This window comes from Madurella fahalii, assembly GCF_045866475.1.
Source record: "Madurella fahalii IFM 68171 DNA, scaffold_2, whole genome shotgun sequence".
Taxonomy (NCBI): domain Eukaryota; kingdom Fungi; phylum Ascomycota; class Sordariomycetes; order Sordariales; genus Madurella; species Madurella fahalii.
In genome coordinates, this window is record NW_027263972.1 from 5,954,439 (window position 1) to 5,977,385 (window position 22,947).

A 22,947-nucleotide genomic window follows, 5' to 3' on the forward strand; every position below is an offset into this window, starting at 1 on the left:
GGGAAGATCTCAGGAGGAACAGAAACTGGCGGGGGAGGGGGGGGGGGGGGGGACACACGACGTATCGATGATGCAACTGGACTTGGATGCCCTTGGGGCCCCGTTGCTACGCCAGACTACAGCCGGCTGTTCGCCAGCCTACATCGCCCTTGGTCGGTATTTCAGCAAAAGCATCTCGCGTCAGACGTGGACCTGTGACCAAGAGCCGGGATGTGGGGAGGCTTGCAGGTTTTCCAAGATGCGCTGCCCCAGACGCTTTCAGGCAGTTGCCGGCTGATCCATCGCAGCACGCAGCACACCGCCATCAAGCCTTTGGCTGGAAGCAGCCGCGGGATTCCGGGGGTTGTAAGGATGCACAATCGAAGGCTACCCTGACACGGTACCATTTTTTTTTTTTTTTCTTTTTCGTCGACATCAAGGCTCAGAATGGAAGCCTCGGAGTCAGGCGGTGCAGTCCGCCCGGTTCGCATGATGTTTTCTGGCACACTACGATGCCTCGACGCAGGGCTCTCTCTGGCGTTTAGTTGTGCTGCCTACCTCACCCGGCGCTTCTGCAAGTTTAGGAGGCGTGTCTGCAAGGTATGGGTCTCGCAGTGTAACTTTACCGGGGACTAGGTCACGCCCGCGGTGTCTTGAAGGTGGCAAGCTGCAGAAGGCAAAGCTAGTTGTGGAGTTCTGCGCATACCGTCTTACAGGGCGCTAGCAGGGCCGGAGAGAGACACACAGAGACACACAGAGACATACAGCCACACAGAGGCGAGATGGCTGGTGGACGGTCGAAGGCGCCCGTAGTGCCTCTCCTCAGTCAGCGCATCTTTTGGCGAGAACGGACGTGGCGGGCGGCCGGGTATCTCCGCGGTTGCCGTTGGCCGCGGTCCGAGTAGATGGGAAGAGCAGGCCGTGTCTGCGAGAGCGGGATCCGCAATACCTGCCATCCAAGAGAGAGAAGAAAAGGGGAGGCGGACCACGGCTCCTCAGGTCCTGGCCAGCCTGCAATGGCGGTGCGCTCGACCATCATACTAAAGCTGGGTGGGTGCACAGGCCGGCTGCAGTGGCACTCTTTCGCCGACCGGTTGACAAATGACCGTACATGTTCGCTGCAAGCATCCAGCATGCCGTGTACAGGAAATCAGAACCAGATGCTGGCCGGTAGTGACTTGGCGTTACCCCGATAGTTTTCGGCTGCCTGCTTGGCCCAAGGGTAGAGCTAACGGCGGGGTGGTGGGATGGGATCCGCAAAGAGAGAGGTGCTATTTTACCTACGTAACGGGGGCCAAGAGGGGGGATGCCTCGCCCGTGGCGGGTATTTGCCATTGCCATCGACGAGGCACTAGGCCGGCCTGGCGGTGCTTCAACAGACAGGCACTGCCCCGGGCTGAAGAAAAGAGTCGTGTAAGCCGCAGCGAGAGACCATTGTACTTGTCCATCTCCTGCAGCACGTCTCGTATCGCACGAAGGGACGGGGAGCACAGCAAGATTCATACCCGAATGGGGCATTGCACCTCACAGTCCGCATCGGGTGATCGATGGGTCTGCAGGGATGATGCGGTGGAAGATCTCGCCTGTGGCGTGGTTCACCGGAGACCCAGGCCACGGCAGATCCAACGGGGCCGACTGCCGAAGAGGGATGTCAAGGCTTCTTCGGAGATTTCGCGCCCCAGTCCCGGACAGTGACAGGAGGCCGGGCATGCCTGAATAAGCGCCTCCCGGCTGGCAAGACACGGCATCCCGAGACGTATCCTCTCTCGACGGGCAAGGGCAGCAAAAAGGATGGGACGGCAGCGGGAGAGCAACCGGCTGCTGCATGGAACCGGTTGAAACAGACCACAGGGAGATGAATTATTGATGGGAGGAAAGAGATGCGAGCTCCCGTTCGTGGTGCGAAGAGCCTACCGCGTATGGCTAGATGCCTATCTCAACAAGTAACCTCGCGATGTTCGCGGCAGAAGGGCTGGGTTGCAACTGTGGGCGCGCTTGGCTAGCCGACAAGCTGTGCAAGGGGGGGTTAGTGTCAAGCGAGTGCGGAACGAGTTGGCGCGAGCAAAGCGATATAGTAGTATGCTGACGCTGCGTGTTGAGGACAGGGTAGGGCAGGGCCGGGCAGGGCAGGGCCGGACAGGGCACGACACGGTACCGAGAACCGGAAGGCAAGGCAAACGCAAGAGCACACACGCTCACATACACACATACACACATACACACATACACACATACACACATACACACATACACACATACACACATACACACATACACACATACACACATACACACATACACACATACACACATACACACATACACACATACACACATACACACATACACACATACACACATACACACATACACGTACAGGGTGTATGTACATAGTGTATGTATGTACAATAATCATCGCCGGCAAGTGTCGCCGGGGGGCAGTGATAACGTTACGATCTGGACCCACCGGGCGCGATCACACGTCCAGGGGCCCCCGTCGTTAAGTGGACAGAACACTCTATATGTACTGTACTATACTGTACCTTCGTACCTGGCCGTGCCTGCCAGGCGCGCACTGGCCATGCCGACGGAGTGGGCAATCCGCTCTCTTCGCAGTAGCACGAGCTGCCAGAAGGGGTTAGAGCGAAGCTTGACCGACTGCCACCCGTTCTGTCAAGGCAAAGCGGTGCACGCACAATTCCAACCCTTCGGTACAACGCCCTCGCGCCTCGACAAGCAGAAGCCATCGAGACCACCTTCCGCTTGGGCGATTGAGACCGGCGGTAGGCGATTGCCGTTGAGGGATCACGTGCGGTGCCGCGCAGCAGGACTGGACAGGGCAAAAGAGACTGCCGCGTATAAAGATGACAGGCAGCAGCAGCTTGAATGGTTCGGTGGGCCAGTCTCTGTAGCAGCCGAGCCTCCGTCTGCAACGTCAGCGAACGACAAACGACGGTAACGAGGGAACGGATGCGTGCCTGACCCGCCCATCGGGGTCATCATTTGCGAGCCGAGCAAAAGAGAAAGCCCTGTGGACGACGAACCGCAAAGCAGACAGGAAACGTGCGGCGCGATGCCGCTGGATGCCGCTGGAGGATGCTGGATGCTGCTGCAGCCAGGCGAGTGAGTATCCGGATCCCGCTTCCTCGCCAATTTCTGCTGTATCCCGTTTTTGCACCCTCGTCGATGCCCGCTCGGCGGCCGGTTTCCTGGCTCTTGTGCCTGGCCCCCTTGACCCATGACCTGGTTGAGCTTTGTGGTGGTTCAGAGGCAATCTACGAGTCATTCGGCTAAATTACCTGTGCCTTGTTGGACGGAGGCGAGCTGCCTGCCCCATGGGACCCGACCCAACCCCGACAGCTTCGCATCTCTTAGCACCCACCCCTCCCCACCGACGAGCGCCCAATTGCCCCGAGGACAGCTGACTACTGCTGGAGTACCCTGGCTGCCAATGCCGCCGTTCGGTCGCATTCAATCTATCTCTTCGGGTCTGACGTGCCAGGGGCTGCCGTCCAAGAAGGTGCCCCGAGCCCGGCAGGCGTGAAAGAGGTCGAGATCGAGGGCAGATGGCGGAGGCTGGGAGCCGTCCCTGCCAGCGGCGGCATGGTGACGGGACCACTGGGGCTACAGGCCCAAAAGCGAAACAGGCTGGAGCTTCTGCCGTCTGCGTGTGTCGACGAGAGGCGTCTCGCCTACGTCGGCTCAATCCATTGCGGCGTCGCGCTCAAAGGACGCCGGTCCTACTTGGAGAGTGCTTGCAAGGTTGACGGGCCGATCCAAACAGGTGCCTCAATCTCAGTTTCTGCGCTAGCTGATGCATCGACGGAGAAACCTGTGGAGGGCAGATGACTGACAACTTCGAGCCGGAAGCGATGAGGTGTGTCGCTTGTATCCGCCACCTGCCTCGTTGAGAAGAGCGAGCTGCGTGTTTTTGATGGCCCTGCTCACCAAAGGCCGTCGTCCCGTTGAGCCGTCCAACATCACGCCCTCCCCGTCAGGATCTTTCCTGCTGCTTTGCGGCGGCCGTCTGGGCATCGCGGCAGATAGGCGCCGGGCACGGTCGACCTGGCTCGTCTACTGCTGTCCGTTGTCGTAGATCTGGCTGATCCAGATCCGTCGCGGGGTTCCAGCGCCAACAGTCCCCAGCCGAACCCGGGGTCCTGGTGCAACCAGCAGGGACCAGCTGCTCGGCTTTGGTGGCTGACAGGGAAGGCATTGGCCCTCCACAAACAGAAGCGCCAGCTTGACCAGGCTGCTCCTCTTGAACCCCATCAGCTCCGGTCCGCCACCTAATTCGCCCCTCCGTTTTCTCGACCGGGGCCGTCAGGGAACAAGACCGGCGGGGGGGAACCACCGTCGGAACTGGAAGCCGGCATCGTGCAGGTAGGATTTCAGCCACCCGTACAAAGCTGGTTCGACTCGAGCTGCCGTTGATGGTCAGTCCGACCATGGCCATTCTCCGTCCGTTCGAGGGTTGCATTCCGCCCGGCTTGGGGGGTGGGCGCGCTGCTTGGATGCTTGGCTAGACGAGCAGAAGTACCAGCGACCTACCACGGCTACCAAACCTTCCGGGACCCCACCGGGCCTGGCGAGGGGGGTAGTCACAACAATGGCTGCGACGACCAAGTTTTCCTCTTACAACCATCAGGTTTTGGCCCAAGGGGGGGAGGCACGCAGCCCCTTTATGTGGTTCCAGGGTCGGCCGTTTCGCCACGCCGGTTGGGGGAAGCTCCCATCAAACCATGGCGAGGCCCGGAAGTGCTCAAGATGATTCCTGACGAGATTCCTATTCATCTAAGGTGATTCTTGTAGATGAAGGAGAGCCTAGCAAATCCACTTGCGTTTAATAGGCTTTGATTGCAGGGCGCAAATTAAGCCGATACCCATGTTGGTGTTTGGCGAGGCGAGAGCGGTGCGGATAATAGGAGTTGCTGCCCGTCCCTAACAATGTCTGGGCCAACTCTGCTGCGAGAACAGTGAAATTCACGGTTGGGGATTGTCTATCCAAATCACCATGATCAGCGGCGAGAGCAATTCCAAAGTGTAATAGTATTTCTGGCCCGCTGCCCGTATATAAAAGAAACTTATTGAAGCAATTCCGGCCAATGTTTCGTGGCCCGATCGTCCCATTGTGATGTCGGCCTGGAATGGCGTCGAGATTTGTCGAGATGATATCCGAGATTACTCTGACTCCTGCTGCCTCATCGAGGAGTAGAATTTAGTTAGCCAACGTGTTCTCCTTGACATAGCACGGTTCTCTAAGCCGTTTATACCGTTGCCAATTGCCAGTCAGCGATGCTGGGACCGTCCGAGCCAGTGACCAGCCAGGGAACCGACAATGATCTGGCTAATCCGATGATCAAGCCCGCTTTGCTATCGACAGGGCCGGAACCCTAAGAACGAGGGCCAGCTGCTGGTGATGGACTACAAGCCTTCTTCAGTCTCGCGCGTTAGGCGATAGGATGTGGGTAACTACTGGTTGGCATTGAAGAGTGTCATAGATCATCGGTGTCTTCTAACCACCTTCTAGTAGACATCCAAGGAGAGAGGCCGACGATAACCATCCAAAAAAGCGCCCCTCAAGGCGCGCCGGCCTACGGCAACTTACCTTTTAAGTCATGCTCCTCCAGAATTGCAGCGCCTCGACCGGCCAACCGGTCGACAGGTCGACCACGAAGCACCTTTAAACACCCTCCTCCCGGTTGACGGTACTCAACCGCCTCCTCACGCTCCCCGCTAAGCCGCCCTCCCCAAGCTCGGCGAGCTCCTCATCGCTCCGCCCGCTCGAACCACCCGTCCTGCCAACGACAACAACACCTTGCTTCTCCTTCTCCTTCTCCTTCCCCGTCCTCGACCGCTCGCCGCCTTCCTCCTCGGCGCCCGACCCGGAGCCCGATCCCGATCCCGACCCCGACCCCGACCGCCCACCACCGTCTTCCTCCGCATCTAAAAACAGACTCCCACTTCCACCCCCGCCGTACACGCCCCCGACGCTCTCCATCGTGAACGGGCTGGCCGTCGGCTCGTCCAGCACGGCCAGCTCCTCCCTCGTCAGCAGCTTGGGCAGGACCATGGCGCGAAGCGGGATCAGCAGGAAGATGAACACGGGGAACCCGACGGCGGCGACGGTCTGGGTGATGGCGAAGGTGGCGCCGAAGCCGACCAGCTCGACGAGCACAAAGACCCAGACGGCGCCGCGGCGGACGCCCGCGCTGGCGCCCCTCCGCAGCGGGTGGTTGGGCGGGGTGAGGGCCTGGTCGCGGAGGAGGAACAGCAGCTTGGTCGTGATGCCGTTCGCCTCGAGCGCCTGGAAGCCCATGATGAAGAAGAGCCCCGCCAGCACGCCCTGCGGGATGAGGTGCAGGACGGTGAGGAGCGGCCCCGTCATGGCGACGAGGGTGAGCAGGCCCTGGGCGAGGTTGGAGAGGCGCTGCTCGACCACGTAAGCGGCGCGGAAGGTGAAGGTTGGTTTGTTATTGTTGCCGCCATTGGAGGTGGGTTCGTCCTGGACAACTTCGGTGACGCAGAGAGATTCGGTGTGAAAAGGGGCTTGCGGGATCAAGCCGTTGGGGAAGGGGAGGCCCAAGATGCCGGCTACGCCCGTGGTGAGGCCGAGGAGAAAAATGTCCCAGTGGAAGCCGGCAGGCTTTCTGAGGGGGAATTCGGTTCCTTGGGCGATGAGAGAGGAGACTGTGGATGGTTAGAACGGAGACGGAAAGGGGGAAAAGGGCAAGGATGTGGCATACCGTTGTGGTCAAACCAGAAGAGAATGGTCAACAAAAGGGCAAAGGGGATGGCAACAAAGATGTCGGCCACTGGGATATCCCAAAAGTGAACGAACCATCCCCGTTCTGGCATCGTCGGCATGAAGGCAATGCCCGTCGGCAGCGTCTCCATCGAGATGTGCCGCATCTTGCCCATGTGGATAAAGCCCGTGAAGAAGACGACCGTCAGAGGTGTGCCGTAGTCCTTAAGGAAGACACGCACGGGATGACGGAACAGGCTGCTCTGGCCAAGCTCTCCGCAGATGTAGGCAATGGCAAAGACCAACAGGGCGACGACGACGGACAGGTAAAATGGCTCCTCGTCGCCGAGCGTCTCGAGGATCTGGATGCCCTTCTGCAGGTAGATGAAGGCGACGTAGAAGCCGAAAATGTCACAGGGGAAGCGTGTCACGTAGCGCAGCCAGTTGCACGAGTTGGTGATGGCCAGGATCCAGTGGAAAACGAGTGACCATCTGGGGAGAGGTTAGTATATATATATCTCTCTCGCATACACAGTAGTGGCCACAATAACTCACATCCCGATCCAGCACATAAACGCCAGATAGTTGGTGCCAGTGGGCATCATGATATCGTAGACGGTACTACACACGTCAGTCACATATCTTCAAGAGCAAAAAAGAGGAGCTACAATACCAAAAAAAAAAAAAAAAAAAAAAAAAAAAGAAGAAGAAAAGAGAACCTACTAATTAAACACCGTGATCGGCCCCGTCACGCCCACGATCACCAACGGCTGACACGCCAGCACCGAGAACACCACGGCCCCAAGCACCGACGCTAGCAGCACCTCGTTCACACCGTACTGCATGTTCGTCTTGTGGAACATATCCAGCGAGAACGCCAGGGCAGGGAGGATACTGGCAAACCCTGGTCAGCCAACCGGCGCTTCACCCATGGGGCGGGGCGAGAGGGGGGCGAGAGGGGGACGTTGTTCGAGCAGCACTCACTTTGCAAAAAACATGTACACAGTCGCGGGCACAACCCTATAGTTCCACGCATCCGTCCAGTCGCTCAGGTAGTAGGGCGCCCTCTTGCGCACGTCATTCACCATCCCCCGGAAGAGGTGGATCTTCCACCACTGGTCCGAGTGGGGACCTCCCCCCTGGCGCGATTTCGGCTCCGGCTCCGGCTCCGGCTCCGGCTCCGGCTCCGTAGGGTTCCGGCCCGTCGAGTGGCGGGCCTCTCCGGAGCGCGGGGAGCGCACCCAGTCGCGGATACGCAAGCCCGTCTTAGTTTTGGCCTCATCTTGGCCCTGGCCGTGGTAGGGGTTGTTGGTTGTAGGGAGGGTGAGGTGGTGGTCGGCGGCGGCGTCATTGCCTCCAGTTCCGGTTCCGGTTCCGGCTCCGGTGTATTTCTCAGAGGTGGAGGCCATTCTCCTGTCTCTGCGTTCGGGGTGTGTAGGGGTTTCGTTGCAGGTGGTGGCGGTGAACTGCTAAGAAGAGAAGAACACGGGCTCAGAGAGCGGTTCAAAGTTCGGATGACGGTCAAGCTCAAGCAGGACGTCGCAGCAGCAGCCAGGGGATATCGTTTTTCTTCTTGTCCGACATTAACAACCCATCAGCAAAATCCGCTGCGTACAGTAGTGGGATTTGCCGTTGTCGCCTTCAATTTGTTTTGATCCGCCACAATTCCCGGTCCCGAAAATCGGATAAGGAGCGGCGATAGAACAGCTCGGTGATATGGCAACACCAGGGTTTGAAAATGTCCCATGGACGAGATAAATCTTCAATCCATCTTTTTCTGCGCCACTCGCCCGATCCCCTGCTATTATTCTCGGCAGCGGCGAGCGCAAGGGCAGCAGGGGCGGGAGAGACCCACAAGGCGTTACCATTAACTAATCCCAGTCCTGTTTCCCCCGTTCTCTCGATGCCGTGCATCCGATCACTTGCAGGTCTGGGTTGGCGACCGGTCATCCTTTGTGTGCTGACAAAGATTCAATGGGTTGAATGCAGCGGCGCTGTCCTTTCGAAGGAAAGAGACAATGTTGAGACAATGTTGAGACAATGTCGCCTTTTTGTCAATAAAACCCCTGTGGCGGGGTCGATGACGCTCAACGGGCGTGTTTTACCACCCATCATGCCAACGCGCCCATTCAAATACTTCACCATATCTCCATGCTAGTCAAAAGACTCATCGGAGTTCAGACCGAGTTCAGCGGGTGACTAGGCGGTGACGGGCTATGTAAGCACCCGCCTCGCAACACCGATCTAAGGAGCTGGGACAAGTTGTATATACATACACCGAATATTTAACAAATGAGACTCGGCATCAACACCACTATCGTACAACACGGTCTCACCCCAGCAGCCTTGCCTCCCAGTACCAAAGGAAAAGCGTCACCTCGATCAAGGGACAGGCATTTTATCCTGGGTCTTCCGAAGCACACTCAAGTCTATCTATCAACATGCAAGCTCCCCGCTGATTCCCGTATGGAGATTGAAAAGGCCACTCGAGTGAAAACAAATGCGCGAGTTGCCTCGTCATGGAGCTCCCCTCTCCCCCCTTGCGCCGTAGTGATACAAACATGTGAGTTGAGTCAGGTGGATAAGCTTCCTCTCTTTTCTGCTAGGGGCTCGCGATACGCAATAGTACCACCGGGCTCCGCACGTCTCTCGTCCCTCTCCCGCTCACCTCTCGCCATCAGGGTGCTTCTCAAAAACGGCCGGCTGCGGTTCACTCGGCGAGTCGGTGCTCTCCGTCGGGAACGGGGGTGTGCCCTTCTGCCCGTTGCGTCCATCAAAGAACTTGGAGAACTCCTCCTTCTCTGGCCACTCGCGCGGGCCCAGTAGCCGCACCAAGTCATCGCGCGTCAGCACCTCCTTGCGCAACAGCTCCTCGGCAACGATGCCAATCTCCTTCTTCCTGGCCGTGAGGAGATCCTTGCACTGCTTGTACGCCTGGTCGACAACGCGCCGCACCTCGGCATCAATCGTCTGCGCCGTCGACTCGGCAAATGGCTTGTGCAGCTGGTTTGCGTCGTTCTCAAAGTGGAGCGGCCCCAGCTTCTCCGACATGCCCCATTGTGTCACCATCGTGGTCGCCATGCGTGTCACCTTCTTGAAGTCGTCGCTCGCGCCCGTCGTCACCGTTGGGAAGTGGAGCTCTTCGGAGACACGGCCGCCTAGTGTCATGGCCATGCGGTCCATGAGCTGATTGGTCGTCATCAGGTACGCGTCGCCCGACGGCAGATATTGGGCATAACCTAGCGCGCCCTGGCCTCGGGGGATGATGGAAACCTTGAGCAGCGGGTCGGCCCACCTGAAGAACCAGCCGCAGATGGCGTGGCCGGCTTCGTGGTAGGCTACTGTCCGCTTCTCCTCGGGGCTTAGCACTAATGACTTGCGCTCGAGACCGCCAATGACGCGCTCGATGGCTTGCTCAAAGTGGATCATCTCGACCGTGGCCGCGTTCGCTCTGGCGGCTGTTGCTCTGTTAGCATGCCTTGGTCACGTCCACATGGTAAGATAACAGAAATTACACATACCAATGAGCGCGGCTTCGTTGACGGCATTGGCAATGTCAGCGCCAGCGAAGCCCGGCGTCAGAGCGGCGAGACGTCCCGTCAGGTATTCCATGTCCTCCTTGGTGAGAATCTTGGCCAGATGCACCTTGAAGATGTCCTGCCGGCCCTTCATGGTCGGTCTGTCGATGTGAATATGCCTGTCAAACCGGCCGGGACGCATCAGAGCCTTGTCCAGGATGTCGGGTCTGTTGGTGCCCGCAAGAACAACCACCTGCTCAGACGTGTTGAAGCCGTCCATTTCCGTCAAGATCTGGTTGAGGGTAGCCTCACGCTCGTCGTTGCCGCCGCCCCTAAACCCGCCGCCTTCAGAACGCGACTTGCCGATAGCATCAATCTCGTCGATGAAGATGATGCAGGGCGCGTTCTTGCGCGCCGTGGCGAACAGATCTCGGACGCGGGACGCGCCGACGCCCACAAACATCTCAACGAACTCGGAGCCGCTGACGCTGAAGAAGGGCACCTGCGACTCGCCGGCCGTCGCCCTGGCGAGCAGGGTCTTACCGGTACCGGGAGGACCGGACAGGATAGCGCCACGCGGGATCTTGGCGCCCAACCTCTGGAAGCGCTCCGGCGTCCTCAGGAAGCTCACAAACTCCATGATCTCGACCTTGGCCTCGTCCATGCCCGCCACGTCCGAGAACTTGACCTTGACGGCCGTGTCGTGGTTGAACATTTTCGCCTTGCTCTTGCCGAAACCAAACATACTGCTCGACCCACCGCCCATACCGCCAGCTCTGCGCGACACCCAGGCGAGCAGTCCAACAAGCAGAAGGGTTGGCCCGAACGCCATCAAGAGACTCGTGCCTAGGCCCTCGCTGGCGTAGCTAACCGGTATCCTCTCGGATGACGGGATGCCAAGCTCCCTCTGCGCCTCATCTAATCTCCTCTCGAACGCGTCTATGGATCCGATGGAGAAGTAGTAGGTAAAATTCGGGTTAGCCGCTTGCGAGTCAGGATACATAGTCCGGACGGCTTCACGGTTGAGCTCCACCTTCACGCGACCCTTGATGACGACAAGCTTCTCGACCAAGCCCTTATCCAGGAAGTTGGTCCGAAGCTCCTGCCAGGTAATCTCGCGGACCGTCTCGCCGGGGAAGATCATGGAATAGAAGGGGTACAATACAGCTGCCGCTACTGCCCACGTCAACATATCCGAGCTGTCAAAGGTCTTAGGAGGCGGCGGTGGAGCGCCTTTTTGCCCCTGATGCTTCTTCTGCTGTTGCTGTTGCTGCTGCTGCCGCTGCTGCTGTTCCTGTTGGTGGCTCTGTTGCTGTTCTTGTTGGTCCTGCGGCTGTTGTTGTTCCTGCGGTTGTTGCTGTTGCTCCTCAGGCCCTCGCCGCTGAGTTTGAGTAGACCCCTGCTCGCCTGGCTTGTTGGATGTAAAATCGGTCTTCAATTCTTTCTTGACTTGATGTTCGGCGAGCTCGGCGGCCATTTTGTACGCGATCTTGGGGATCTTCAGAGCATCCATCATGCCGACCCGACGCTCCTTCATGGCATGGAGGATATCTCGAAGCTCGACCGGTACTCCAATCTCCTTGACGTCCTTGAAGATCTCCTCCATCTGTGCCCTCTGATTCTCGCTGGGAAGTCGTGCAAGAAAGTCCTCGAGCAGCTTGAGCTCCTTCTCGTCCAGGTGGACGAAGCCGGGAGGCGGTGGCTCCCGCGGCGTTTCTGTCTGGAACTCATCCTGTGTCTTCGGAGAGTGCTTCTCGTTCTCTGGGTCTGGCTTCTGCGGGTTTGTCGACTGGAACCTCGGCCTGAGGAGAGCTGCGGCGGGCGCGTTCTGGGGGAAGCGGGCGGCTCGGAAAGCAGGGCTGACTGCTGGCCTTAGCGAAAGCCTTGCGCAGCGCGCCAGCTGGCGTGTCGAGGAGCGGAACATGGTCGCGGGGGACGGCGGGGTATTAGTGATGAGGCGATATGTGACGATGCGAACTGGAAGTTTGGGGGTTGGTGCGGGTCCGCTTAAAACGGTTTCTCTTTCTCGCGCCCGCTACGAGGCACGAGCCCAGTTGCAGTTGACGGCCGAACTCTGCCGCTTTAGATTCCCTTGGGCTCGTTGCCCTGCTGCCGTGCACCCTGGCGATGCCGCCAAAAGGTGACAAGATGTGTGGTCTGAATCTGCGCCTTGCTGCAGAGTCGGAGGTGGCCAGGTCAGAAAATCCATGCCATTGAGAAATCCATTTGGATGATGCGTGCAGCGGCGGCCTGCCACCAGGCCAATGGGCTAGTCCCAAAGAGTACTAGCTTAGTGTCACGTGCCCAAGACCCAGCTCGCCACTTCGATATCACCGGATTCCGGGCCAAGAGCGCACTGTGAGCCTAAAGTCCGACCCGAAGAGGCCGACGCAGCTCCAGCTCTCAGCCCAGTTAGACGTTAGGCTACGCACTTGCTGTATTGTCTTGAAGCGAATGAATATTAATGTCAAAATCATGCCCTGGCACACACGGTAGGCTCCCGTAGCAACCTTGAGTTCTAACGGGCGTAGTTCAAGCTTGCCTACATAACCCGAGAACTAACAGCTAATCTCGTATCGAGCTTCCCTCATTACGCCCTCTCACACAACCGCCTATTTATATACCATCTCAAGAACAAGCACATCGCACGGCACAAGGCAGCCACGGTGCATCAAATCAACTCGGATTAGATTTCTGAATAATCATAACCTCCGCCCCACAGGACCATGAGTCAAGCCCGTCCCGCCATCTCCCCGCCGGTCCTGCTTACAGTAGAACTGCCGCCCACCACCCTGCCTACAACACACCTACCCCAAGAATAACTCACACGCGTCTGGGCCAGCCCACAGCAGCCATGCGCCGTTGATATTACACCACCATTCACAAGAGTACCCACCTTCACAACCCCACATACACAGAAGAGCTAAATCCAAATATAAAACAATCATAAAGCAGAAGCATTTCTTATCCCGCTATTTCCAGCTTGAGCCGCGTGCAACTAATCTTCACCAAATGCTCAAGGTACCTCGGACATTACAAATGCAAGAGCAGGGATTCCCGACACAGATACAGCGATGATTCGTAACAACAACGCAACCCAAATAATGACAAAAAAAAAAAAAAAAAAAAAAAAAAAAAGAAATGACAAGATAGAAAAACAGAGAAAAACAAGGAGAGGGGGAATCCATACTACCCAATCCAATCCGATCCGAAGTCAACCTTATCAAACATCTGGTCGTAAAAAGGAAAGGCAACAAAATAAAAGAAAAATGAGCCGTACACCCGCGCCCGCCCGCTATGGAACGAAATAATCCCAATCTAGGTATCAGAAACACCCAACCTAGGTAACCAAATGATGCACGTCTCATACCTCGTACCACTCACCCCATTTTCTACCCCTACTCTCTAGCCGCCCACTCCAAATTCGACGTGTTGAACAGTCCCACATCGGATTCAACCAACCGCTCACTCACCCACTCACCCACTCACACTCCCCGTTGTTGACGAGTACTACGCCCCAAAATTCCCATTCTCCACACTCGGATACGCCCCGCCACTCATCTCCGCCCAGTCCCAATCCAGCGTCATAGGCAAGCTGAACAAGTCGGGCGGCAGCATCGGCTGCTGGAAAAACGCCGACGGCGGCGGCGGCGGCTGCATATCGCCGCCCATCGGCGGACTCGTCATCCCCCCACCACCACCATTATTACTCAGGCCCGCTGCGGCATTCATGGCCCCCATAGCTCCGTAACTGGCCATGTCCGCGTACGAACCGTAGTCGGAGCCTGGGCCGGCGGTTGTGTCGCCGCTCGGGGGAGGCGTGAAATCATTATGCCATCCCGTGGGCGCCATGCCAGGCGACGGGCTCTGGCTCATGGTCCCGGCCATCGGGGTGTGGCCGTGGCTGTAACCGTTTTGCGGGGGGGAGCGGTGGTCCGTGGCTTGCGGTGAGAGGTGCCTGTTATTGTTCATGTTCGTGCTGTGACTTGCCTGCGGGGTTGCCGAGCTGGCCGTGGTGGGCCGTGATGTGGGCGCGGTTGCGTTGGGGTTGAAGGATTGGGAGTTGTTGGTGGGCTTGGAGGTAGCTGTAGTTTTGGCCGACGACTGGTCAACGTTCTTTCTTTTCCGCCGTGATGCGTGGTCCTTCTCCGCCTTCTCAATGACCACCTTGGCGATCCGCTCGAATTCGGAGCAGACGCCGAGCATGCGGTGGACACCGCCCGTCTCCGCTTCCACGCCGAGCATTGAGAGGAAATTCACCACCACATTCATGAGCTTCGTATCTGAGCGTGCTCTCGGATCCAGCGGGTTCTGCAAAATGTTTCCGAATAACGTCACCAGGGCTGACACTGGGAAATACAACACCATCCTACACGCGAAGTTAGACCTACGCACGGATCCTCGGCAAGGGGGTCCGTAAGACTTACCAAACACAAGAAAAGTCGCCTTCCGGGATGTATTTGAGAAGCGATATTGATGCTCTCGCAGCAGACGTACACAGCGCCGCGGACGAGAAGATGCGCGGGTTCAGTGGCCTGGCATTGAGACCTTGGATGGCATAGTTGGATAGGCGGCTAGTCCAGTACCCATGGTGTATCGACATGCGGTGGATCGTTGTCAGACAGTTGTAGTAGTTGAAATGGAGCATGACAATGTGGAGGATGAGTGGGGTGTGCGAGGCCTTTATCTCGTGTTCTGGGCGGAAATCGATCGGGATGCGGTCTTTCCAATCTTCGAGCTCCTTGTCAAGCTCACCAATGGTGTTCAGAAGCTCGCCGTCGGATTGCTTCGTCGCCTTCGTAGAATAGAGCCTCCTGTAGACCTTGCTCTCGACGATGGCCAGCTCGCACATTACCCTGAACAGATTCATCTTGCCCTTTCCGTCCGCGAGCGGGATGTTGCCGATACCGTCTGCAGGATCGGCGTCGGGAAGCTCGACGTTCATGTCGTCGTCATCTTGAGCTGGCGGCCGACCCGACCTGAGACACAGATCCTTATCCAGCATATACGCGATCCAAAACACCCTCTTCCGCTGCTCGATCTCGATTGGGTTCAGATTGAATCCTGTCCCGCGCTTGTGGAGCCCGATGCTATGGGACAACCGGATTGCAGTCGCCGTGAGCAGAGAGGACGGCTGAGGGTTGGGGGTGCCCTGCAGGTAAAGGGACATGCCGAGGAGTGCTTGAACGCTGAGCAGGTCGGTATTGCGCATGGTCAGCTCTGAGAACACCGCCATGGCATTCTTCATGTAGGCCCAGGCCTTGTCGTCTTCTTCTTGGGGGACCAGGTTGCTCATAATTCTCAGCCGATGTGCGATGGCCAGAGCGACATTCAAGCTCGCCCACCACCCAGATCCCGTATAAGGGTCGTTTGAGTACTGCCTCTCCACCAGGTGCATGAAGGTGGGTTGGTGGAAGAGGGGGAACATGCAGTTGAAATTCTCAAAGTAATCCTTGAGTAGCGACAGAGCCTCGGGTTTCGGGGGCAAGTCCCTGAAGATCGTGCGGCGGAACACGTCGCCAAACACGTCGGGTTTCCAAGCAGTCCACTTATGATCATCGATCGAGACATCCGATATCATCTGTGAGAATGACGTGTCCCCCATCTTCTCGTTGACCCATTGCACTCCCTTGGGTGAGAAGATGGAGAAGCCAGAGGACGAGCCTGCGAAGAGAGTTAGTGCGCGAGCGATTCCCCCCCTTCCGAGGAAATGACCTACCGATATACCGCGTCTCGCCCTCATTGTTGGTCACTAGCGAGCACATCATCTCGGACAATTCGGCGACCTCTTCCGGCTCTTCCTCTTTCTCCGGTGTGAGCGATCTCGCCTTGTCGCCCTCTTTTGTCGGTTCGGGCGACGCCAGTGAGCTGCGGGGCGTCGACGCGTTGCCATCTTGGCCTGAGGCCGGTTGCGCGGGCGAGGTAGGATCGGAAGCAGCCTGGGAAGCCTGCCTCGACTGCTGATGCTTCTCTACTAGTTTCTTCTCCAAGGTCCCTAGATCCGTCGCGCCGTTGTCGTCCTCACCGAGCAAGCCTACGCAAGCCGTTAGCGGGCTGAGCCATCAAGGGGCCGCTGCCAACGCTTCGGTTGTACCTGATAGCTTCAACAAATGTTCCATGCGACCCAGGCGGTTTTCGAGACCCTCTATGTACTTGGCACTATATCGGAAATGTCTAAGCCAACTGGGGCGACGGCGCCATGGACGGGATGACTCACCCCTTGGGAGGGTTCCTCTTCTTTTCTACCTGGGTAAAGACGCAGTCCGTCTTGTAGTTGATGCAGTGCGTGCAAGCCGGCAACTTGCCGTCGCACTTGATCTTCTTCTTTCGGCACATGTCGCAAGCCTGCGGGGAACGAGTGGTCAGCGACGCCACACTGTCTTATCGGACGGCAGCCGCAACGCCCCCCAACTCACTCTTGCAATTCTTCTCCTCTTTGCCTCGTTCGAATCCTCGAGCAAGCCATGGTCCCCAAACATCGGGCCGGCCATCATGTCTGGTGGTAGCTGCGTAATGGGAATTCCATGTTCAGTGTAGCCACCAAAGATCTGTGGCGGCTGGTTCATGAGCGGCGGCGGCGCGATGGGCATCTGAAAGCCCCCGTGCATATGGTCCATTGTGAAAGGAGCGTCGCCGTCGAGGCGGCCGGTTGAGTATCGGTTGCAGCAGTGATCGCCAGGCTCGTAGTGAACTAATGGGAGTTTCGGGGCGTTGATATCGATAGCTGGGGGGGTTGTCGAGATCGCGGGGCGAGATAGTAGCCGCCGAGCAGGGAGTATGCTATTATTACTGTCCACTCTCTGGCCGGCCTGTTTTCAGGCTGTCGAATCAGGGGCGGGACGCGCCGGAAACCCCGGAATTTAGGGGGGCTGAGCTGCTTGACACAGGATGGTGGTTACCCCGATTATAACCAAGGAGGGGGGTGACTGATATCGCTTCAACACACTGCCAGGCTCCGTCTTGGGATATCTCTCTCGGGTTGGTGATCTTTTGCCTTGTCGTCAAGGTCACGCTAGTGCAACAGCGCCAGAGACGGGGTGGAACAGCCGAGATATGTTAACAGAGGCGGGGAGCCCACCAGAATGGCGTTGCGGGATCGAAACCGTGTGGCCTGCGGGGTCGGAAATATGAACTGGTGATACTGTGTACTTTTGACACTTGAAAGTCAAAACGAGCAAGAAAGAGACGAGACGAAAAAGTGATGGAGGGGATAAAAGATGCAGAGGTAGGCAGGCAGTGAGGCAGCCAGCCCTGTGCACAGGCGTAAGGTATTACCCAGTTAAGGCGGGACAGGCCTAGTTCGGCCAGACGAAGACCCCCGAAGATCAAGACAGGTGGGGGCACGGATCGTGGAAAGCGCACGGACGGGTCCAAATTCAGGGTGACTTCTCACGCTGCTTGGTAAGCTATTCCGGCTCCTGAGCAAATGCGACAAGATGCCCTGCGGACCCCGGGACATTTTGCTCTCCGCAGCCCAGCGTCGCGGCTTCGCATGCGGCGTTGGGGCATCGACCCGGCGAAGGAACCCCAGTTTTTCCAGATCAGTCGATCGAGAATTGGGCAGAAGTTCCCGCCCAGCAGACTTGTCTTGCTACCTAATAAATGCACCCCAGACGTTTTGCGCGGCTCGTCGAATGTGATCTCCAGAACCGAACGCAGTGGCACCCGAATCTGATGTGCAGCGGCCACCAAAAACAGCGAATCGAGTATTCCCGGTACGGCAGACCCCAGAGTCCGGCGTTTGGAGGTGGGCTGGAATCGCGACAGGGGGGACGCTCCCTGCAGCATCTTGCATCGTCACAGACACCATCAAGAGCACCTCCGCGAGGTTCCTGCCGTTGTCGCGATCTGCCGTCTCAAGGATCCGAAGATGGCCTCATGGCGACATCCAGATGTGGTTGCATCTTTCGACTCAAGCATGCATCTGCTGCGGGACTCGTGCGAGCATCAGGACAGGTGAGCTAACCACAGCTTCTTCATTCGACGACTTCCACAACCTTCCTTGAGGCTTCCATCATCGCCCTCACCACTCCGAGAGCCCGTTCTCTTGGGAGATCACCACCGCACGTGTCGGAGCTGCAGGGGATCCTCCGCCAGGCAAGCTCGGTCAAATGGGAACGGGCGGCCAGAAAGCGACAGAGGTTGCTAAGACAACCATGTCTTGGTCTAGATTGACTGTGCTCGATGCAGCCGACCACTAATTCTATGTCTCTGCAAGCAAAGAGCCCCGTCATTGGAGCCTATCTCCCATCTAAGCCAGGTAAGTCTAGGCAACGGCACAGTCTCTTTAGACAGCCCGGAACACAGACTTGTGAGACAATCATGAAACAGGACAAGCTTTGAAGAGGGGACAAGACCGTGACCCCACCGCTTGGACGCGTCAACTCATGACAAATTCCAAATCTATCGCCCGCTTCACTAGAAGTCCGAGTATACGGGGTCTGCATTGCCCGCACCGCCTCACTCTGATCCCTGTTGTATTGATCAAGGTCTTGGATCGAGCATTGTTCAACCCTAACCCTGTAAGGACTTATAGTTGGCAGGATGAGCCTTGTGTCAATCCATTACCGGCGCTGATGTTTATTTCATTCCTTTGCTGTTGCTACGGACATGGTCATGGCATATGATGTCATTACAGCTTTGAGGAGGGAGAGACTCGTTGACATGGATGTCATTCCCAGTCTATTGGCCAGATGCTGTTAGCACTATTAGCGCATGGTGTGTAGGAGCAGACTGTCGAGCATTACTGGACTTCAATACTTGGTCATACATATAGGTCTGTCATCAATAGGAACTGGGGAGCTTGAAAACAACAATTCAGATACGGCACGGTTCTTGGGCCGTTTATATATTAGGCTCTCAAATCCATGATTCATCATGCGCCATTGTTTGAGCAAAGCCAAGCGCGCAACGGGATGCCACATCGTGGGAATACTAGAGCTGGCACAGAGTAAACTTGGGTACCAAGGCAGGCACTGGGAGCGGGCTACCGAGTCTATCGTGCTGAGAGACAGGAAGCTTCCAGTTAGGAGGTGGCTACTTATCCTGTAAGGTATGAAGCTTCTATCTACAGATCATTCAAGCATATCTCACTTCCAGCGAGTAAATATAAACTCGCAGATCTCTACGCGGAGAAGCTAGTTACTCTCCAGAGCAGTTGTTGAAAGTCGGGGGTACTCTGCAAACTCTAGCCTGCATTCAGATTCCCCGCACATTGGTTCACACTGGTACCGAGGGATGTTGATGATTTGGATCTTGTACTCCCGAGTGTAAACCAGGCAATGGAAGGTGGTCCCTAAGAAATACATCTACAAACAACCAGTCAGCAAATATCATGTTAGACATCAACGTCCTCGCTGACGCCTGTCACAAAAGATTGAATTACAATAGTGTATTTCACACAAGCGAAGGCCTGCTGGCGTAATTGGTAGCGCGTTCGACTCCAGTGTAGGAATCGAAAGGTTATCCGTTCAAGTCGGGTGCGGGTCAAGCATTTCCTTTTTTCCGTCTCTTTATCCCAGAGCAATGTAGGGTGGTGTGGAGAACGCTGGTACATCCAAAACGTTAGTACAGGACAGAAACTTTTTGGATACCTGGTAAAATACTCTTTGAACGCGATTCATGAGTGATGCAATGCTCGCAGCGGTTACTCTGCTCTTAGGAGAGGGATGCCTCCCGCTGGGAAAAGGGGTTAGGGGCCAAGCTTAACCCTAACCCTCGTCATATCAAGCTGTGTCAACTTAATACAGAATCTCCGAACGCAAACTCATAGGGGTGTTGCAAGGGATCGTAGACAAATTAGTACCAAGGATAGTCCATTTGAGTTTGTCATTTTGCATCAGAGGGAAGCGTCTCATCTCCTTAATGTCAGAAATCTCAGATTCACGATAGCACCTCTTGATACGCTCCACTAGTGTTGGACCTGAAGATGAGGCGTGGAGTGCTAGAGTGTTGTACTCGGAAAACTCGGTAAACTAACCTGGCCTCTATACCTATGTTTGAAGGTTGAACTGACCGCGGTACAGTGCAGGACCCCGTCTCCAAGTGCGTGGATTCGCCAGGGTACAGGAGTCTTCCACAATCGGGGCCGAGGGTGTAGCTTGTGGTGTGACATATCATCTCACGGAACCTTAACTCGTCAAGTTCACTTTTCAGATTGTATGCAACCGTCGCGTAGGATAGCAGCCTACCTGCTCCAGTAGAGCGGATTGTGTTCAATAATTTCTCTCATAACCTGCAGATAAAACCTGTTTCCCCTCATCGACTACACTCTGCATTGATACTACTGGATGGCGAGTATATATACAGTGAATTCCATAAATACCTTCCAGCTTTCAGCAGCGAACCTGACACTACGCCCGCCGGTGACACACAAAGAGATGACCAACATACCCAAGAGCTGCCAGCCCGATCCTTCTACAGACATCGTGTCCCACAGCTAACAGAAATGGCCATGTGTGTATCCAACAGACAGGTGCGGGGTGCCGAGACCGCGTCCGAGTGCCCACTCCCATCACAAATAGCCCTTCCAATCCTGACGCCATTGTTCCAGACATTATTAAATAGTGCAGCATGTACATAAACAATAAAGGGTTTCGGAGGCATGACCCCTGCCTCGACGTCATGTGTCTTCTGTGAACCTCGAGCCAGAGCCGCGTGAGCCGTCTCGCGATGCAAAGCTACGCCCGAGCGCGTCGGGTACTGGTAAGGTCGTGGGGAATGCCGAAGGGCGGTGGCCGGATGGCGAAGGCGCTTGCCCGTGTGTGGCGGTTCGCTGCGGCCCGTCTCGGAAGACGGGGACGCCGCTTTGCGGCCGCATGGGAGAGCCGAGTTGTAATGGCTGTAGATTTGAGCTGTCTAGAAACGCTTGCGAGTCTCGATAATATGACGTGCCGCCGCCAATGCTGTCGCTTGGGTCGCTATAGCCGTCTCCGCCGGATTCCAAGACTGAGATCAGTTTCCTTCCAGACACTCGGTAGAAGCCTTTCTCTTGCGTGGCCGATGCCGCAGGTGTCCCGACCGACTGTTTGTTTCCGGTCAACTTGGCGAGCGCGGCTGGAACTGCGAATACGGCCGCCCGCTCCATCATCCCCCCTCTCCCGCCGCCGGGCGACGTTCCATAGGTGAGGCCTCTACCGTGTGCTGTGCTGTCTCCGTCACCTAGGAGCATGATACCTCGGGCATGCTGTTTCCTCCACTTTAGGAGATATAGTAATGCCAGAACAATGATCGCGATGCCGGCGACACTGCCCACCACTCCGCCGACGACGGCGTTTCGTGTTGCGGGGGTCAGTCCAGGGCCGGAGTCCGCCGTTGGTTCGGGGGTAGCAGGAGCGGCAGCTGGGGACCCAGCGCCGGCGGTCGCATCGCTGCCGGGTGCGACCGCAAGAGTTGCGACGTCGAAAGTATTCGTGGTGGTCAACGGGGTGGACGAGCTGCTGCTCGTTTTCGAAGAGAACGTGGAAGAGAACGCGGTCTTGGTAGTATTTGAGAAAAGCCCTACTGTGCTATTGCTAAAGAGTGACGGTATGTGTGCTGCCGAGTCTTGTCAGTTGACTGTGAGCGCGAGGGGGTTTTCCCTGGGAACGCACTTGATGAAGAGTTGAAGATGCCGGTGGATAGGGTGGGGAAAGCAGACGAGCTGCTGAAAGGAGCGGACGTCAGCGTCTCCGGGGACGCAGACACGGGAACGGACGACTCCGTCTGTGCGGAGGCCGTGGTCGATGGCGCGCCATCGTTGAGATCCGGGAGCAAGCCAGAGAGAGACACGCTGGGCAATGCGTCACCCACAGCGCTTAGAACGGCGGTGACACCTGGCGGGATTCCTAGTAGTGATGGTGTTACAGGGTCTGAACGAATGGTCGAAACACTAGTGACTGCACCGGACGCATCGACGTAGTGCACGACGGAGACGGTCTGAACGACGACTACTTGGCGCTCATGCAAGTTGTCGCTGGGTGGTGGTGAACGAATGTGTGGTGCGGCGCTGTCGCCCCCTTGCGGTTGACGAGCCTCGGTGTGGGAATGCAAACGACAGTGCAGGTGCTGATGGTTGTGGAGGTGCTGGTGCTGGTGCTGGTGCTGGCGGGTTTTGCGGGCCTGAAGGAGTGAAGGCCCGCCGGCATCGACTTGGTTAGTCATCGCTGCTGCTAGCTGCGTGGCTGTGGGAACGAATGTGGGCAGAAGCTGCCAGAAAAAAGCGAGCGTCGTGGGTGGTGGGAACGAATCTGCAGATCGCCCGTATTCTAGGGCCCCGTCACTGGGCACGAATGCCGCGGCTCGTAAACTCGAAGCTGGCTGTGTTGCTCGGTCCGGACCGGTCGACTCGTCATGGTCGCAATCATCCCATCCGCCTCGTTCGCTGCCGAAAAGAAAAAGGTGCCCGACTGAGCCGCCCGTCTCGTCGTCGTCCCAGAGAAGAAAAAAAAGAACCCGAATCTCTCAACTCACCCACTCCACATGTCCGCTGCGCTGGAGGAGGTCAGACTCGCACCGGCACACCTGACATAGCAAGGTAGGAGGGAGAATCTGAACACGGGCGCGAAACGGGCAGCGTCGCGCGGATATACACTGCTTCTGCGCCATACGTACTGCGGCAGATCTATTTTAATTTTAAATTGCTGGCCCTGGCCTTCCAGAGAGCCCAGACAGAGGAACTCCGCAGAATGGTGGGCATCGAGCCTGAGCCGGTGCTGCAATCTCGCT

At 56.9% G+C, this 22,947-nt stretch overlaps 4 protein-coding genes and 1 non-coding gene across 5 annotated transcripts; 1 reads left to right on the forward strand and 4 right to left on the reverse strand.

The window, feature by feature from the left end:
• Positions 1 to 5,662: 5,662 nt before the first annotated feature.
• MFIFM68171_04490 (uncharacterized protein) lies at positions 5,663 to 8,133 on the reverse strand (the record flags this gene model as incomplete). The annotated part of the gene is made up of 5 exons (XM_071059910.1): positions 5,663 to 6,669; positions 6,726 to 7,216; positions 7,280 to 7,345; positions 7,448 to 7,618; positions 7,709 to 8,133. The coding sequence occupies 5 exons, from the start codon at positions 8,131 to 8,133 to the stop codon at positions 5,663 to 5,665; spliced, it is 2,160 nt and encodes a 719-aa protein (XP_070916011.1).
• A 1,255-nt stretch (positions 8,134 to 9,388) lies between these two features.
• Positions 9,389 to 12,166, reverse strand: AFG3 (AAA ATPase afg3; the record flags this gene model as incomplete). Its single annotated transcript, XM_071059911.1, has 2 exons — positions 9,389 to 10,182; positions 10,246 to 12,166. The coding sequence occupies 2 exons, from the start codon at positions 12,164 to 12,166 to the stop codon at positions 9,389 to 9,391; spliced, it is 2,715 nt and encodes a 904-aa protein (XP_070916012.1).
• A 1,586-nt stretch (positions 12,167 to 13,752) lies between these two features.
• On the reverse strand, positions 13,753 to 16,859 carry MFIFM68171_04492 (uncharacterized protein; the record flags this gene model as incomplete). The annotated part of the gene is made up of 6 exons (XM_071059912.1): positions 13,753 to 14,611; positions 14,670 to 15,906; positions 15,962 to 16,276; positions 16,337 to 16,401; positions 16,460 to 16,587; positions 16,659 to 16,859. The coding sequence occupies 6 exons, from the start codon at positions 16,857 to 16,859 to the stop codon at positions 13,753 to 13,755; spliced, it is 2,805 nt and encodes a 934-aa protein (XP_070916013.1).
• A 2,792-nt stretch (positions 16,860 to 19,651) lies between these two features.
• On the forward strand, positions 19,652 to 19,731 carry MFIFM68171_t46. The gene is given in 2 exon segments: positions 19,652 to 19,688; positions 19,696 to 19,731. It is a non-coding gene; the product is annotated as a tRNA-Trp (tRNA).
• Positions 19,732 to 20,863: 1,132 nt separating this feature from the next.
• On the reverse strand, positions 20,864 to 22,383 carry MFIFM68171_04493 (uncharacterized protein; the record flags this gene model as incomplete). Its single annotated transcript, XM_071059913.1, has 2 exons — positions 20,864 to 21,777; positions 21,834 to 22,383. The coding sequence occupies 2 exons, from the start codon at positions 22,381 to 22,383 to the stop codon at positions 20,864 to 20,866; spliced, it is 1,464 nt and encodes a 487-aa protein (XP_070916014.1).
• Between the last annotated feature and the right edge of the window lie 564 nt (positions 22,384 to 22,947).